The following is a 19,519-nucleotide window of genomic DNA, read 5'->3' as shown; positions in this document are numbered from 1 at the left end:
AGCAATGGATTTGAGTTTCTCACCAGTTTGTAGGGATTCGAGATGATGAGAGTATATAGCATAGAGGGCCTTGACGAAGGTTGTGAGAGGAATTCCCATCTTAACTCCAATGGAATCTACATCATGCATGATGCTCTAATTTTAGAGGCCAGGGCCAGGGGGGTCATCGTCTTTCAACTCAAGGTTGAATAATTTGACCATCAAATAAACAACCTCCAATTCCAAGTGTGAGTCATATGGATCTTTCAACTTCTTCAATGCACCATACGAATTTTTAATGGAAACTACATGACAACTCACCTCTTCACTTACAAAAGCAACAATTAGGGCATAGGATTTGTTGTCTTTATCTTCCCAAATGGCTAGCTCTTTATCTCACATGGGCTTGGTAGGTGCGTCGTCCTCCTCTCCTTCACAGATGCATTTCCATAAGTCATTAAAAATGGGGGTATGTCTAATCTTTCTGGAGCATTCTCGATAGTTCTCCTTGCTAGTGAGCATTGCGACAATAATGGAGTTGAGGGAATCAATCTATGGAACTAGAGGTCTAGATAAGGTCTATGAAGGTATCCCTTGTAAAACATGGAAATGAAGCCCAAAAGTGTGTGTTTCCAACCCTAGATGTGTAAGTGTTACAAGAAGCAATTTGAGCAAAAGTGTTACTATTGTTAAGGCCCAGTTGGGAGCAATTAAGCTAAATAAGGTCCCTGAAGTCAAAGTAGACAAAATTGACCCAAAGAAAGATAGGATTTTATTCCCAAACACAAATTTAGTTGTAGAAAAACAATATTAATAAGCATTATGTCGTTGATAAAAGATTTAGAGGTAAACAATGTTCAGGCACATGAAAAAAATTAAAAGAGCTTCAGAATTTTGCAAGTTTTCCTTTATGTCATGTGAAAGTTAGAATAATTTAGTCAGCTGATGATGGTTGCCACCAGCATGTATTGTTTGGTATCGCTTCCTATTCAGAATTTGACATCCTCAACATGGCACTTCCTCTAGGATGACATCTTCAAAAATTCATTTGATACTTCCACCTATAGATTCAATATAGTAGACCTTTGTGTGGAAATGTTGGATTCCCTACTAGCTCTCAACGACGATCTAAACAAGGAAAATTACTTCGTGGAAACAATGAACTAGAATATTTATTGACATATTGAGGAATTAGAGAAGGCCCGTGGTGGTTAATTGAGTGTGGTGATAGTTAAAGGTGTTCCCATGGGTTCTCACATTACCAGGTTTACTCGGGGTGAAGCCAAGTACCCAACCATGTCACCTCTTTGAAAATTTGTGGATTGCATACATGTTGGTGTAGGGAAGCTTGAATATGTGCTCAAGGTATGAGTGGTTAAGTAGAGTAATGTTAAGAGCTGACTCAATGTGACAAACAAAAAGTAAAGTGGTAGCATAACACTACATGATTTTCCTAACTTAGTGAAAGTCGAGGATATAATAAGCTCATAACACTTTACCACACTTGATCCAAATTGGATCATTATATTTTTTTCATCCATCTTAATGCTTTTAGAGTGTCAAAAGTGGAGGAATCAACTCTCAAGGTCGTTTTTATCGGCGAAACATAGTTTGGAAAATTGGAGTCTGAAAACCTTTCGGGAGTGTTTTGAGGTACCATACGACATTTTTTGGGGGTAAAACTTTGTTGCTTTAGTGCCACACATTTTTTTTCCTATTTTACACACAAAAACCATTTTAATGACACAAGAATCATGTTAATCAAAGTCCTTATTCAAAGGTTATACCACTAAGAAGTTGACCTTCTTGTTTTCATCACCATAATTCGAGAGGATGCCACGTCAACCCCCATTATTCATGAAAAAAGGGCTAGCCATGTGATTATGATGAAGAAGACTCTAGAAGAGTCTATATTGTAACTCTAATTAAGAGTTGAGGTAGTCAAACTTAACCATTAGTAGGCTATCGGGTTGTGTTATAACCGGGCCACTAGGAGGAAAAGGGGTTCCATTCTTTCAAGTGCATTTGTTCCATAGTTGAGAAAAAAATAACTGAGAGGGATAAGAGATAGAGCACACAGAGAGAATTTGTGCATTGTAGTAGCCCACGAGTCACATACCATACTTCTTTGTACTCACAACCATTTTATAATTAGAGAAAGAGAGTAGAGTGACCTCACTTTCTAGTTGGGTTTTTCTCCTGAAAGGGTTTCCTAGGTCATATCTTGTGTCAAATGTGTTTGTGAGATTTTATTTCGTTGTTCTCTATTTTCTGCATAATTTTAATTCACATGCATACACTATTAACAATAATCTATAGATCTAGAATTCTAAAGGAAAATAAAATTGTAATAGTGTAGAATTTAGTTTTTTAAATATAATGGTATCAAATCTAGTGTGATGAACTATCTAGTGGAATATCCACGACAATTTACGAATCAACACTTCTTATGGTTGTTTCAAAGTATTCTCAGAAGGAATTGCACAATTGGGACTGAGGCACAAAAGCTAGGATATTTCTCGTAGGCAACATTACGATAAACCTCAGAAAGAAGAATCATAAACAACTTGGGTGCTAAGATAATGAAACTATTCAGAGAGACAGAGGTTAGGTCAACGTTATGGTTCTAGACAAGTGCCAAACTAGGGGAGCGTCAGGGTTCCTATGATGTTAGAGGTAACCGTTCTAACAAGCAAATGCATAGTGAGGAAACATAGAGCCTTTTCTCTTGGATTGATATTTACAATAAGGAAATGGTCAAGTGTACCAATTCTAACAAGTAGACTGGGCAGAATTGGTAGGAAGAGGGATAGAGCAGACATTGAGTGAGAGAGGAGTTGAACCAAGATCTGATAACATGCCAAAGGTATTTCCTCACTTTATTATGTTGCTATTAATCAAACATACATATAAATACAAATATGTTGTGATAATTGGTTTCAAGTTCCAAGGTCTGATGTCTCTCCCTATTCTAATGATTCAAATTTCTAGTATTTATATAATTCACCAAATCCCTAAAGATGAGGTGTCTAACAAATATGAACCAAGACCATTTAACTAAATGATGAACTTCAATCATTTTCTTAAAAATGGAACTTTGAAGCATATTGTGTAGGGAATATGCTATGTTTTGGATGTTTTTTTAATGAATTTCATAGATCAATTTTGGAAAACGAAAGAAACATGCAAAGAGGATGGGATAAATATTAGATGATATGTCAACATATGGTTTAGTGATTTGGATATATTTGTAGAAATAAAATAGTTTTCTTTTACTCGATAGGACATGTGATAGACCTTGAAGACTATTTGAATAATCGAGCAAAAATGTTTGTCTTAGTTTCCACTAAAATGTATGAATATTGTAATTGCATCCAAAGAAACTAATTTTATATCCTACAATAAAATTATGATTTTATTTATGTATTTTTTAAAGGAACACACACACATACACACCAAATTAGGAAAAAGTGTATAATACCCAGGGTTACACGCCTAGACTTTATTGATAGAATCTCAAGGCTCCGATGTGCAACAACATTGTCATGTATGAACACAACTTGGTTACCTGAAATAAATCCATTGGTGGTCCGAAAGAGGGCAAATTTACACTCGTCCTAAATGTCTATGGGTCTTCGGTTGTTAATGCATTTCCTTATATTTGAGGAAGACGAGCTCTTAGCTAATTATAAGTAGTTTTATGTCATACTCTGGGATCAAATAAGTGGTTTTAACCCTTATGTGTATATAGAAGAAAGTCGATATCCCATTGTAGTCATAGCTAAAGCTCTAGTAAACGAGTAAGAAACTTATTGGTGTATGTACACACATAGTGTAGCAAACCCTATCATAACTTAGTTGTCAACTTGCAACAAGGATATCGACCACAGACTACTATCCATGAATGTAACCTAACTTATCATTGTTATTCCAGGAAAACTACACAATCTGAAATAACTTGTTGGTGGTCCATGTAGGGGTATACTTCCACTCCCATCAGTTGCTTGTGGGTTTTGGGTGATTAACCTATTTCCCTATGTTTGAGGAGCACAAGTTCTTAGCTAATCAAAAATAGTGTTAGGTCTCATTCTTGGACCAACACTCATTGATATATGCAAATAACATCTCAAATTATATTTTATTTTCTAGAACTATATTTAATAAGATTTAAATGTCTTCTTAGGCAACAAGTTAAATTGTGATTGGAGTTAGTATATGGTTTCATGTATGAGACTAAGGTTAGATGCTACTAGAATACACATGACCCCATTAGACGTAACCTCAAGAATGACCACAAGGGATATTATTATTATCCAATTTTAAGGTCACGACCAAGCCGAACACCAAATTGGTGTATGAGACCCCCTTATTTGTGGGACAAGGGACCCACCTCCACCAATCGATTTGACTGCTAAGTCTACATAAGCATACATACTCTATCGCCCTCTGATTTTGAACCTATGACCTCTTAGGAGGAAACATATGCTCTTAACCATTAAGCCCACTCAAACGATATATTTTTGCGTATCCTATCTAATACTAATATTAATAGGAAACATATGCTCTTAACCATTAAGCCCACTCAAACTATATATTTTTGCGTATCCTATCTAATACTAATATTAATATTCTTGCATATACTATCTAGGCTATCTTTTTGGTTTTGAATAAGACTTAAAATCACTTTTAATTAGCTAAAAACTCATATTTTTTTATAAAAAAAAAAACCACTCACCGCTAAAATTTACTTACTTCAAACCACTAATAATTTATTTTAGGAAACATAGTTTGAGTTAAATCTAAAAACTCGTATTTTTTTATAAAAAAATATAGACCACTCACAACTAAAATTTACTCACTTCAAACCACTAATAATTTATTTTAGGAGACATAGTTTGATCATTTAGCTCACATTCACAAGCTAGAAATGCATATCCCCACAACGAATTGGCAAATAAATTGTGAAAATTTTACCCATTTTAGTTAAAAAATAAAAAATAAAGGGAAAAGAAGAAAGATGAAATGGAATTTAAATTTTTAAGTTCTTATTGCATGCTCTTTTTCATAAGGAGACATGGAACCATATGATCACATATGTATTATAACAATGAAGAAACGAATATACTTCTAACACTTTGACAACTGCCGCGAACTTTTTCATACCAGGGTTTGGCATAATACGAAAAATGAAGAAAACCTAACAGCAGAGTTCTCAGAAAGGAAAACGAACGAATGGCGATGTATTGACGTTGAAGAGGACAAGGGCAGGTTCTCGGATCGATCCTCAGGTTGAATTCCATCTGTCCAACTTTAATTCCGTTGTCGATCTCAATTCCGTCTTCAAATCTCTCCAACATGGACTCCGAACCAGAAGAGACCCTCAAAGAACGGGCTCAGAACTTGCAAAACCTCGTCAGAGGTCCTCTGGCCTCATCCATTCAACATCTCAGCGATTCTTCCAGAAACATTCCCCCAGGAACAGATTTTCACTTCTTCAACAATTTTCCGGCCTTCAGACAGCCCATTACAATCATCAAAAACCGCTCGGAATCCCTACTGAGAGAAATTGGCGCTTCTCAATCTCTCTGGAAGCGGCCTTCCCGTTTTCCTGCGGATCCGGACGAAGCATACGACTGGTTAGTTAATATCCACGACGATATATTCGAACGCGTCGACGTTTCCATGGACGAATTCAAGAGAGTTCGGCAGGAGCATCATAGCGGTAAACCGGGTAGTGTGGACGACATAGAGAGTGGTTTTCAGTTGGTTTATGGAAGCAGAAGAAAATGCAGAGAGCGGAAGTTGGCTCTGGGTGCGAAGGCCACGGCGGCGGAGGGGGATATTTCTGGAGGCGTGAAAGTGCTTTCACGGGATAAGAAAACCAGTGGTGGGCGTAGCCGGGTGCCGTTTCACATTCCCAGCATACCTCGGCCACAGGACAGATACAATATATTTGTGGATAATAGTAACGTGCCTTTCAAGCATCCAGGATTGCAGAAGACTGAAGACGGGAGCAAATACATACATCCTCTACAGGTATGCGAATTAAATTTTTTTACAAGTCACATTTGCTTATGTGTTCCTTTATATATGATGATCTCGTTAAGGACCATGAGTGACCAAAATTAGGGCAACGGGAATTTGAGAGCACAGCGAGTCATAATAGCATTGTGGAGTGGTGCCGAAAAGACAAATACAAATGAAATCAAGATATGATTATCAAGTGAGAGGGGTTAAGCCTAACAGACAGAAATGTATTATGCCAAAGAAAGGAGACTTAGAGGCGAAAGGGAGAGCATATAGATGTGGATGTAGAGGTGAACGAAAGAACATCCTTCGTCATGGATAAGATAGGTTAATCAAATTTGGCGTAAGATTTAATCAAAATCCTTAGAATAGAATATTGTAAACAACTAGCCTAAACTGTAATAATACAAAAAATGCTTGGATGAACACGGAAACATAATTTGCAATGGTTGGCATTTGATTATTGTCAAATAATGTCTCTTATTTCAAGATCATAGTTTCCATACACCATGAGTATGGTGAGTAGGGCTCAATACTCGGTGAACTTACATTATCCAGGTATTGGCCAGGCAATGCTCGTCATACTCATATGTATTGGCAAGTACTTGTCAAGCATGTCTTATCTGTCAATAGTACAACATTCGTTATTCCTGTAGGTTTTTGTGTGGATTTCTATATTTATACGACATTTTTCCCTTTTTCTGTTTTCTGTGTTTGGCACTTTCAATATCAAGTACTAAGTCACCTGCCTCAAGAAGTATGACTCGAGCATGAATATGGTCTCTTGTCATAGTTCAAAAACAATTCTGAAATTGAGAACATAAAAGTTGTCCTCCACTTCTAGAACACCTAGATGGCATTTCTTCTTATTTCTAGTTGGGGTTAGCTCTTCCACCATGAAGATGGTTCCTCCATGAAGATGGAATCGTGAAATACAGTCAACCTAGGCATATGTGAAAGCTTTGCTTGAGGGAATCATTCTCTTGTTTATCTTGGTTTGAAAGCTTTGCTTGAGGGAATCATTCTCTTGTTTATCTTGGTTTGCATCTCTGGCAAGTGCCACCAGGTTCTTTAGTAAGGAAATTGTTGTTTCTTCAAATTTCCCTTTTGTATGTGGATTCCGTTAATCTCTATGTTGAGCCTCTTCATGAATTTGTAGCCATATCCACTATGGCTTGATTCTTGTTGGGAATTTGAGAGCCTAGTTTGGAAAAGATTAATCATTCTTTTGGTTTGAAAGGATCTTCAACCCAAAACTGATGCTCTTGAACTCTGGTTTTTGAGTCCACTTCACTGCTGTTGGATTCCAATGAATCATAATGGAGGATAAGAAATAAAACCCTAGTGCTCCTTAGATGTCATTTCCTTGACCACCCCTCCTAGTTTTTTAGAGGTCACTTGCTTACTAGAGTCACTTGGTACCTTGACATGATGCCTTCCCTTGTCCATTGGCCCATGGGCAGCACTTGTTTATTAAGTTCTCCATTCTAGCAACCTAGCTAAATTACTTCCCTACGATTTTTGTACTGAAAAATTATTCTATATTGAATTATTAGCTCATAGAATAAAATACACTTGTTGGAAATTTAACTGGCAATAAAAATTTGGTGGAAGCACAGGAAACCAATTTCAAACATACACATAAAGTTTTGCATTTCAAATATAAACTTTTAATAAGATCACTTGAAACTTACAAGGGTTCCCAAACTGGAAGATAACCCATTGAGTAAACAAGAAAATTACAGTAAAACCTGAGACTATTTTGGTGCACCATATGGCTTGTACGCCCCTGCCAAAACTTGTTGAAGAAAACCCTCACCTGTAGCTGCCCTGTACAGCTTGAGCCTTGGTATGGCCACAAATTTGCTGCTGTACATCTTGCAACTGGTGTACGACATGTGACTTTGTTGTACAGCTCATGAATGTTGCTGTATGGCCTTGTACGGCCTGTAGCTGTTGCTGTATGGCCTTGTATGACCTGTTGCTGTTGTTGTATGGCCCTTCAACTTTGCCTCTGTCTAGCCCTGCTCCTGTACAGCTGATCTTTTGGGTTTATCTCCTTTTATTGCTACCTGTTTCTTCTCTCTTCAGTCTCTTCGTGTCTTGTTCTCTGTGAATCACACTCTTTGTGTTTCTCTCACTTTGTAATTTTATGACATTAATCAACTTGCTAATAAAAGAATCTTCATGTTAATAATTAACTTTAATTAAAGTGAATTACAAAATAGAAAGGCCCTTCTTGCATGACTTCCACATGTTCAACACTAGACTTGTGACCGAGTTCCTGTCTGATTCTACAAACGTCCACATTGATGACTAAGCAGGAGTTGAACACGATTACTAGAGAAGGCATATATAGGCGATACATACAAGTCACTTGGATTGCCCACCAGCCCATGTACCAATGCCCAAAATTTGTTGAAATGTTGAAACAGGTACAAAATGACCTGAAAAATGCACTGACTTGTAGTGTACTACATTTCTTGATTTGGCAACACTATATGGTATAGATGAGGGTGTTTTCAGGACATTTTAGTGTGAAACCCCTATGTTACAACACATTGATCAAGTGCTCTTGCTCACCCAAGTGCCCATTTGGGGCATGAGACCCATAACAAGTTTGAAATTCCCAATTATATGAACATGAAGATGACTTAGCATCTTATTTGTTTCGAAACTGTTAAAATTGGCAATTAGGCCCAAACTCCACATGGGTCATCGTATTTATGACAACTAATATTTTTCATGGATTCCTCTCTCCGAGAGGTGTAGGATTGATCTAAAGATCATCCGATTCTGACATGTACAAATGAAGTTATGAATTTATTTTGATTATGGTCAAATTGTCAAGGTCGGCCAGTAGACTTATGTAGGCCTCTCTCTCCACATGTCCGAAATTTCAGGAGGCTGAAATTTCAGGAGATCGATTTTTTGGACAGTTTGACCAAGTGTTGACCAGCATGCGTTGACCTCCTTTGACTGCGTTTTTTGTGAGGGCTATCTCTGTTTGGGCAGGCTAAATGTTGACTGTTGACCAACGTTGACTGTGGCTAGGGCTAATGGGCTGTTTGACGAGACTTTGGCTGGGCTGAATTTGTCTGTTTTGAAGGTTGTTTTATCTTGCTGTTTGGAGGCCAGAGTTGACTGAAGTTGACCGATTTGCGGAGGGTCAAATCTGCCCTGTTGACCAGCGTTGACTTTTCTGGTTAGGGCTCTTTCATTGCTGTTATAAATTATTAAATTTATAAATTTTACTCTCTCTGTTGAACTATTGAAGACTAAAAGAAGATTTGATCAAGGGTTTCCCTACATTGGGGTTTGCCCTTGGCTGGTGCCACATCTTGTGTTCTCTCCTAAAGGGTTAGTGTGGAATTCGAATGGACAAAAGCAGTCCAAGAGACCTTGGGATCTGAATCCCAAGAGTCACGTATTGTACTATAAATGTGTATCTTATGTTAATAAAAAAATGAATTCACTGATTTATCTTTCACATTGTCTTGCTATCCATGTGAGTTTAACATGGTATCGGAGCCGCTTGTTTTTCTGTGGCCTATTATGTGCATCTCTGTCCTGCACCTCTGCCCATAATTCTGTGTCTGAGCTGCTCATACCTGAGCGCTGCCTCTGTCTTACATTTCATGAATATGTTGTCAGCTAAATTGTAGCTGCAATCTCTGCCCAGTTCTGTAGCAGTGCTAAGAAACGTTACCTGCACAATTACATTGTCTTGCAGAAAAGCACCTGTCATTTTTGTGCACACTGTTCTGCGACCATTTACCTTCTATTCAAAAAAAGGAAGAAAAAAAAGGGCAGGTTCTTTATGGTGAATAGAGCGTTTCTCTGGCGAATTTGCAGATTTAACAGTCTACAAATTACCCTAGTCTCTTGGTCTTTTTGAGCGTTGGTTGAATGTTTTAGTCGGAGGAAGGCTATACCATGTCAGCTGCATTCTTTTCAAAATTTGTCTGTCTTTTCCCTATTTAAAGAAATATTCTAACGCTGCTCTATTCTGCTGCACCTCCTGCGCTGCCTCTGACATACCTGCTTTGACATACCTGAGCGCCTCTGTGCGGTGAGCGTGGAATGGGCTGCTGAATGTGAGCGGTTTTTTGTTGATATTGAACACCTGAGCGTTTCTATCACTGATTGCCCTACGGCCTGCACTCGCTCTCATTCCCTTCTGCATTATTCATGAAGAATTGAATGCTGTAGCCAGTGGACATTCGAGTATCTGCTGCAATCACGCAGAGTCCCCTAAGACATCACAGCACCAGACAACACCGTTGTGTCCTCGATAGGTCCCAAGGCGCTCTCCGTTGTGTCCATACCAGACGGTGGGCGTGTGATCCTTCGCACCAGAAAATCGGTGAGCGTGTGATCAAAATCGGTCTTCTGATTCTTTTGATTTCTGATATGAAGAGCAGTCTTGTTCTCGGCCTGACATAATAAATCCCGTCCCTCCATTCGAGTTCTATAGGAGTCAAGATCATGTTCTCTGCCTGAGGATAGTAAATCACGTCTGTCTGTTTGAGCATGTCCATAAGGATCAAGTTGATGGTCTCTACCTGCAGATAGAAAATCACGTCCTTCCATGTGAGGAGGTCCATAGGAATCAAGTTCGCGTTCTCTTCCTTGATAGTATTGGTAACCGGGCGGAGACCTTCTATAAAAAAAAAATTCAGTCTTTTGAGCACGGTCTCTGAGCACGATTTTTAAGCACGGTCTTTGAGCACGGTATCGTTTTATTGTAAGAACTATTGAGGCGAAGACTGCGTTTTTTATAGATTGAAATAGTGACTGCGTTTTTGACAAAGTAGTGCTGTGACCGTGGATTTGTCGACCGCGTTGTGGTGATTATATCACAGTTCGTAAAGTTGGAGACTCCAGTCAGAAGAGCGGAGTCCAATTTTGCCCGAGGATGGAGAAAGCCACAAAGCATCATTCAGTCACAGAAGTAAATGCTGTCGTATATTTCTCATTATGCTCACGTCCCGTGCATCTGAGGTGTCATTACACATGTGTAGTGTAAATCCTGTTTTCATCATGAGTTTCAGCATTAGAGAATTAGTGCATCTGGCATTTCATTTATACAAGGGTTATTACCAAGAAGTTGCAGACGGCAGAAAGGAACTAAATGGGATGTAGTTATAGTGCTGTTTTATGAGGACAATAGACAAGGCAAATACTGAACTCCTAATTTTATAGCTCTATTTTTCAAGAGCACCATTCTCCATGCATCCATGTTGTCTACCACCATTAAAAAGCAGGGTCGTGTATTTTAATAGTAAAGATCAGTAAAGTCCACCGTCAGCGCCATTAAGAGGAAGGGATCAAGAAGATCATGTCCAGCACGCGAACCTTGCTCGTGCGAGACCAGTGACCCCTTCATCTTTGCACAGAATCCACTGCGTCCAAGTCCAACGACCATGAAAAGATAAAATCCTTGGTCGAAACTCTGAACTTTTGCTAGGATCAATTCAGGAAGCCGCCTATTTTAATAGGTGACATTAGGTTTTGTTTTGCCTCTTCTTTTTTGGGTAGTTTTCGGCCTGCAGATGAAAAGTTTTACATTCGAAGCCTCCAACAGAGAAACGTAGAAGAATCCACAGAGTTGTCAGTAAAGCATCGATCAAAGGAAAACTATTGCCATTGGCATTGTATTAGAGTTTGGAGTGTGTTGCAAAGCACAGGTTATCGCTATCAGGTAGTCTGGCAGTTGAAGAGAGTCACATCAAAACCAGTTCATGGTATCCGGAGATAATTATTCCTCTGAGCAAGGAAGCATTATCGTTGTCATTTCTCTGAATTTGAGTTTTTTGGATGAAATTCTATCGCAGAATTCAATTCGGCTATCTACATGCATGTCTGTTTAATTTGATACTGTGGAGAAGTGATCAGCATTGTGAAGTGAATTTGAAGCATTTTTGAAGACATTTTTTTTTGCAGTTTCTTGTAGAGATTTTGGAGCAGTTTCTTGTAGAGATTTTGCATGATTTCCATAGCAGCTAGATGCTCTGAAGTTTGAAGTTGAGGACAGCGCTCATCTTCACATTTATATATTTTTGCATTGGTGATGTTATGCTCCAGTTCATTCTTAAAACGAACTGTGGACTGTTGATTTACCATGTGCCCAATTGTACCAATGTTTATTGTAGCTTGACGAGAAATGTTTATTGTAGCTTAACTTGGTAACATCCAGCTTACTCAGGTCCTGCTCCATCAACCTTTTTCGCGACATTGTTGCCACTTGATAAGCCCTTACAATATCTTGTAGTAAGAGTACAATATTATTTTTCTGTTGCTGTTGCCTCAGTTGTGTTTTTTAAGTGACATTGAAGAAAAATGGCCAGACTTGAAGATGCATTAAAGTTATTGAATATCCTAATTCATTCCACTGTTGATGAGATGGTCAAAGTTAGCAAAGAAACTCTCTTTGACATCCAAACCTCTCTGCAAACTGCACATGAGAATATTGAGTTTTTGCAGCTTGAAACAAAGCTACAGCAGGAAGAATTACACCAGTGGAGTCATCATTCTGAACCTGTTTCTGTTCAGAACAATGAAGCAGACTCCCATAAACAGCAAGTCAATAATGTTATAGTTCATTCAGATAAAGCAGCAAAGTTACATGCAGATGCAGAGGTTCAGTCTGCACTTCCCAAGCCCATCATCAGACCTTGGGAATAGCTTGTCCACAACAAGCACAGAACCGGTCTTGGATATAACAAGGACTTGTCCTTTCATATTCCAGACTATGCCAAGCCCATTCAGTTTCAGAGTGCTGGATTTATTCATGACAGTCCACCTGCTCCTCATGACAGTTCAGCTTCAGCTGTTCCAGATTCTGCCCCTCTTCCACAGCAACAACAACAACAAAAACAACAGATCGTGAAATGCCAACACTGTGACCGAGTTGGCCATTTGAAAGATCACTGTTTTGATCTTCATCCATGTAAGCACTGTCATAAAACCAGCCATTCTTCACACAGATGCTTCAGAAACAAACGTCCTGCAAGAACAAAGATTCATCTTGGATGGATCGCTTCTTGGCAATGGGCATCAACAGCCAAGAAGATATTCCAAACACATATCAGAATTTGTTCCAAAGTATTGAACAGTCTTGCAGTTGAGTTTTCTCCATCTTCTCACCTTGTACCTGACAGGGGGGGAAATGATGGTCATCTACAAGCTTCAAAGTCACATTAAGCGAGCCTGAGCCACAACCTGCCACACCAGTTTCAGAGTTGTAGCCAGAGACAAAGATGCCCGTGAACAGATTGAGAACACTTCCTCTAGCAGAAGACACCAGCTTCTTGCCAGTTTTGGAAGAGTTCCAGGAATTGCATTAAGCATTCCAGAGTTGTTGGTTATCCTTAAACCATCACAGGTTGAGACTTCCCTTTTCAGGTTGAAGTTTTACCTTTTATGTGGGGTGAGACCTCCCTTTTATGGTTGAAGGTTTCCCTCTTTGAAACAATAGGATCACTTCCTCTAGCAGAAAATTTCAGTTTCTTGCCAGTTTTGGAAGAGTTCCGGGAACTGCACTAAGCGTTCCAGTGTTGGTGGTCATCCTTAAACCACCGCCCTTTTTACCAACATTTCATAGAGCATATTCAGCCTAATGCTGCCATGTATTTTTTGCACATTTTGTATTACAGCTCTTTTCTTGGACTCATACATAACCCTTCGGATTAAGGGGGGGAATGTTGGACACCTAATCCTAAAGGGTTAGTGTGGAATTCGAATGGACAAAAGCAGTCCAAGAGACCTTGGGATCTGAATCCCAAGAGTCACGTATTGTACTATAAATGTGTATCTTATGTTAATAAAAAAATGAATTCACTGATTTATCTTTCACATTGTCTTGCTATCCATGTGAGTTTAACAGTCTTCTACTGTTGATGTTTATGTTCTATATGCATTTTACTATCATGTTGATGTGATTGCTAATCTGAATATTGATACTGGGCTAATAAAGAAATTGAAGTAAAATTAGAATAGAACATACCATTTTTGCCTAAAATCAACATGGTATCAAAGCTGAGGTGAAGACAAAGCCCAAGTAAGAGTGAAAGAGCAATCACCAAAGACAGTTGGACAAGGACAAAAGGTTCAATGGGTTCCTCATCCTACTTCCCGGCTGAAGATAAGCTCCATGATAAATCTGACTCTCATGGATGGAAGATGCCTCTTGATTTGACCTTGGAAGAAAAAGAACTGATGGACTATGTGTAGGGTAAAATCCCTGAACCTCCTTCAAATGTGCCGATTGTTGCGAAGACCAAGTACAATAGGGCTGAAGTCAAAGCAAAGAAGATTATTAGGGATTCCATTGACAAGCATCTGGTGGCCTACATCTCTAAATTGAAGACCTCCAAGGAGATCTATGACAGGTTGGTCAGCATGTTCAAGGTTAGTAATGCTAATCAAATTCTATTTCTCAAGAATAAGTTGAAGGATAATAAGAAGGGCAAGGATGAGGATATTCAATCCAATTTCTTGAGGATTACTGGGATCAAGAATGATCTACACTCGATTGAAGAAGTGATTCCTGATAGGGAACTTACTCTCACCACCCTTGGAGGACTCCCACCTGAGTAGTATGTAATTAGAACCATCGTCCTTAACAATGAGCGCATTCCAGGGTTTGAAGAATTGATGTTGAGATGCATTCAAGAAAAAACAAGAATGGTGGAGCAAGAAATGCCTTCTAATAGAAGCAACCCCACTGCATTCTTCGCTCATGCCAAAAGGAGAAATAGTGCAGGGTCTAAAGGTCATTTCCATGGAAACCCTGGATCTAAGGGAGAAAGGAAGGGAAGGTGCTTTGTTTGCAATAAGTTTGGCCACTATATGGGAGTGTCCAAATAGAAGGGACACATTGCATGATGATGATCACAATCATTCCAGGGGCAACTTCAACAACAACGATCAAAGGAATGGCAGGTCCAATGGCAAAGGAAAAAGGAATGCGGGACATCAAGGAAATGGTCGACCCTCCAAGAAATCAAGGAACTCCAGGTATGAAGAATCAAATGTTGTTAACAATAAGCAAAAAGAGTACTATCTTATATCGACCCTCTCCACTGCCTCTCCTTCAGACACTTTGGGAAATTGGATGATTGATAGTGGTGCCTCAAGGCACTTCACTGGATACAAGGAAGCCTGCTCTAATCGGATAAAAAAGGAGACAAACTTGGAGATCATCCTTGGAGATGATGCCACCTATCCCGTGAAGGGAGTAGGGAATGTTACCCTTCAATTGAATCAAGGTAACATTATTCATTTGCAAGAAGTACTATATGTACCTGATCTCAAGAAGAACCTGGTGTCCATTTCAGCCATGGAGGACAAAGGATTCAAGGTGGCATTCTTTGATGGAAAGGTATGTCTTTGGAAAATAAATTTTAAAGATGCTTTTACTCTTGGGTTCAGTGTTGACACTTTATATCAAGTTAGAGGAAGTCCATTGGGAGCCATGTCTTGCGACACATCTCTACAATGTGAACTATGGCACCGGAGGTTTGCCCATATTCATTATAAGGCCCTACACGATGTGAGACAGATGGTGACAGGTATGGCCGAGTTCAAAGTAGAGCATGAAGGTGTATGTCCGGGATGTGTCAAAGGAAAACTTAATAAGGGGACCATTTCCCTCAAGTAATAGCAAGACCACAAATATATTGCAATTGATCCACTCCGACATATCTGGTATGATGCCCGTAAACTCTTTGGGAGGTACTTATATTATCTCACCTTTACGGATGATTATTCTCGCAAGACCTGGATCTACTTCTTGAAGAAGAAGGATGAAGTGTTCACTTCAAGATATTGAGGACTGATAATGGGACTGAGTACGAACTCAATGAATTCTAAGATTATTGCAGAGAAGTTGGCATTAAGAGGGAGACTACAATGCCATACACTCCTGAGCAGAATGGTATGGCTGAAAGGAATAATTGCTATATTGTAGAAGCAGTTTGTGCCATGCTTCATGATCAAGGCCTTTTGAAGTTCTTATGGGCTGAAGTTGCAAATACCGTTGTGTATGTTCAAAACCGATGCCCTCATCAAGCATTGGACTCCAAGACTCTCAAAGAAATGTTCACTGGTAAGAAACCCGATGTCTCTCATTTTAGAATTTTTGGATGTTCCGTATATTTTCATGTGCCAAAAGAGAAAAGAAGCAAATTGGGGAAAGGAATCTTTGTGGGTTATAGTGAAAATTCTAAGGGATATAGAATTTATGTGATTGCTCGAAAGGATGTTGAGATAAGCCATGATGTCACCTTCGACAAAGATATGGCCCTCAAGAAGATCAACAACCTTCCTATCCTAAGGAAGGACAAAGAAGCTGACAACAGAAATCAGTGTGCAAAAGAAGACGAAACGATGCCTGATGTTGATAAACCTATGGATCTTATTGATTCTCCTCCTCATGAGCCCTCCTCCTCCAAAAGGAGACCCTCATGGCTTAGGAAGACTCTCGAAGATGCCGAGAGACACATTGTGCACGAAGGCGTCTTCCCGTGAAAGCAAGAAGCCTAACAGGTATCAAGGATATTTGACCGCCATGAGCACTATCATTCAAAATGAACCTTCATCATTCAAAGAAGCCGTGAAGCATCAAGTATGGAAGGATGCGATGAATGAAGAATACGAGTCAATTATGAAGAATGATGTCTGGGATGTGGTCCCTAGAACCCAGGACAAATCGATTGTCACCTCTAAGTGGCTCTACAAAATCAAGCATGGAGTTGATGGAAATGCAGACCCTCTCATTCACAAATGTAAGAGGGAGTTGGCTTCTGAATTTTTGATGAAGGACCTAGGATCGATGCACTATTTCCTAGGGTTGGAGTTCTGGCAAAAGCTAGGTGAAATTTTCCTCTCTCAAGGAAAATATGTTGTGAAGATATTGGAAAGATTTGGAATGGTAGACTACAAGCATGTGACTACTTCAATGGAACTTAACTTTAAAAAGTTATGTGGTGGTGCTGCTGGACCTGAATTGGGAAATGCTTCTGAGTATTGTCAACTCATAGGAGCATTGATGTTCTTGGTGAACTCCTGTTCAGATATATGTTTTGCAGTTAACACATTGAGCCAATATATGGTTGAGCCTCATCATATACATTGGATTGGTGGCAAGAATATTCTGAGATATCTTCGGGCACAATCACTCATGGACTGAGATACACTGCCGGTGATGTGAGGCTCAATGGTTATTCTGATGTTGATTGGGCTGGCAGTGTGGTGGATCGCAAGAGCACTTCTGGATGCTATTTTTCTTTGGTTTGTGCTTCGATATCCTGGACGAGCAGGAAGTAGAAATTGGTTGTCTTGAGCACCGCCGAGGCTGAATACATAGCTGCTAGTATGGCCTCCTGTGAAGCTGTCTGGTTGAGGAAGCTCTTCAGTGAGCTGTTTAGACATGTGCTGGATACCACCATGATCCTCTGCAACAACCAAAGTGGGATCCGATTATCAAAGAATCCGGTGTTTCGTGATTGCTCCAAGCATATAGATATCATGTACCACTTTATCTGGGATATGGTACAGCAAGGAGCAATAAGGCTCCATCACATTGGGATTGATGAGTAGGTCGCTGTTATTTTGACAAAGCCCTTGGGGAAGGTCAAGTTCTTGGCCTTCCGAGAACGACTTGGAGTCGTGGAGAGACCCTCTTATGAGGGTCTTGTATGAGATGGACATTGAGCTTTGGGAGCTCCGGGGGGGCTTGGGGTACTTCTTGGAGCGATGAGCAACCAGAGGTTGAGTGGTTCAACCTTCCCCTAGTGGTTTGCTGTGTACATGGTGACTGGTTTAGCCTACCCCTGCGATGCACCTTGGCGACATGTAGGCAGGATGAGTGGTTCATCCTTCTCTTGCTGAGACATCCTACCCATGCACTCTGGGACTCATGGGAAGTACCTCTCATCTGGCCAATGAGTAGGGAAATGAGGATAGGGACCATAGTACTACCGATGGACGCATTGCTCCCTATGCTAGGATGATCGATATTGATCTGGGATCAATTGGAACTGACTTCGGGTTAGTAAGAGTGGTATGAGACACTTTCTTTTGATTGGAACTGACTTCGGGTCAGTAAGAGTGGTATGAGACACTCTCTTTTGATTGGGACTCGCTTCGAGACAGTAAGAGTGGTATGACACACTCTCCTTTGATTGGGACTGACTTCGGGTCAGTAGAGAATGGTATGGTGCATTCTCGATCACTTCTTCTTCTTCATAGTTCAACAGAGCAGAGCAATGCTTTGATGGCCGAGATAGTACAGATTGGTAGATGGTTTAGTAGATGGAGTTCTCCTTAGTTGAGAGGGAGTGTTAAAATTGGCAACTAGGGCCACACTCCACATGGGTCATCTTATTTATGACAACTGATATTTTCTGGATTCCTCTTTCCGAGAGGTGTAGGATTGATCTAAAGATCATCCGATTCTGACATGTACAAATGAAGTTATGAATTTATTTTGATTATGGTCAAATTGTCAAGGTCGGCCAGCAGACTTATGTAGGCTCAGAAGCCCAACAGTCACATCTATTCATCCTCAACATTGCATATAAATAGAAGGTGACTTAGCCTTATTTGGACACACTCATCTTCATACTTCTTTCTCTCTCTCCTCATTGATTAGGTACGGATTTCTGGGCCTCTCTCTCTCCACACGTCTGAAATTTCAGGAGAGCAAAATTTCAGGAGGTTGAAATTTCAAGACACTGAATTTTTGGACAGTTTGACCAAGCATTGACCAACATGCGTTGACCTCCTTTGACTATGTTTTTTGTGAGGGCTATCTCTGTTTGGGTAGGCGCATTTCTAGGCACAAAAATTGAGGCTAAACGTTGACTGCAGCTAGGGATGTTTGACCAGACTTTGACTGGGCTAAATTTGTCTGTTTTGAGGGCTGTTTTATCGTGCTGTTTGGAGGCGGAATTTGACCGATTTGCTGAGGATCAAATCTGCCCTGTTGACCACTGTTGACTTTTCTGGTTAGGGCTCTTTCGCTACTGTTATAAATTATCAGATTTGTAAATTGTATTATTTGTCTATGTTGAACTAGTGAAGACTAAAAGAAGATTTGATCAAGGGTTTAACCACATTGGGGTTTGTCCTTGACTGGTGCTACATCTTATGTCCTCTTGTCTTGGCTTGTCTTCTACTGTTTATGTTTGTGTTCTATTTGCATTTTACTATCATGTTGATGTGATTGCTAATTTGTATATTGATACTGGGCTAATTAAGAAATTGAAGTAAAATTGCTCTAAAGCATAGAAGATACCATTGTTGCCTAAAATCAACAGAAACATACCTACTTAATTTTTATATTCATTTGGAAAAAGAAGAGAAATCATCGTAATCCTTAAGAACCTCTCTTTTTGTTAATTTTAGATAACAATGGTATGTTCTATGCTTTAGAGCACTTTACTTCAACTTTTCTTATTAGCCTAATATCAATTTCCAGATTAGCAATCACATTAACATTGATAGT

The 19,519-nt window shown here is 39.6% G+C and overlaps 1 protein-coding gene and 1 pseudogene across 1 annotated transcript in view; both read left to right on the top strand.

Moving 5' to 3' along the window:
- Positions 1 to 924: 924 nt before the first annotated feature.
- On the top strand, positions 925 to 2,476 carry LOC149181806 (V-type proton ATPase subunit C pseudogene; annotated as a pseudogene).
- A 2,617-nt stretch (positions 2,477 to 5,093) lies between these two features.
- LOC149181804 (protein RRP6-like 2) overlaps positions 5,094 to 19,519 on the top strand; it is a 173,485-nt gene continuing 159,059 nt past the window's right edge. Inside the window, 1 exon segment of the mRNA XM_089416701.1 lies at positions 5,094 to 6,015. Within this exon segment, the coding sequence (XP_089272827.1) occupies positions 5,335 to 6,015 (681 nt within the window). The 5' untranslated portion in view covers positions 5,094 to 5,334.

This window comes from Pinus tabuliformis, chromosome 3_2 (genome assembly GCF_031772625.1).
Source record: "Pinus tabuliformis cultivar Carrire ecotype Pingquan chromosome 3_2, CPIR1, whole genome shotgun sequence".
Lineage (NCBI taxonomy): Eukaryota > Viridiplantae > Streptophyta > Pinopsida > Pinales > Pinaceae > Pinus > Pinus tabuliformis.
This window is presented reverse-complemented; position numbering and strand designations above follow the sequence as displayed.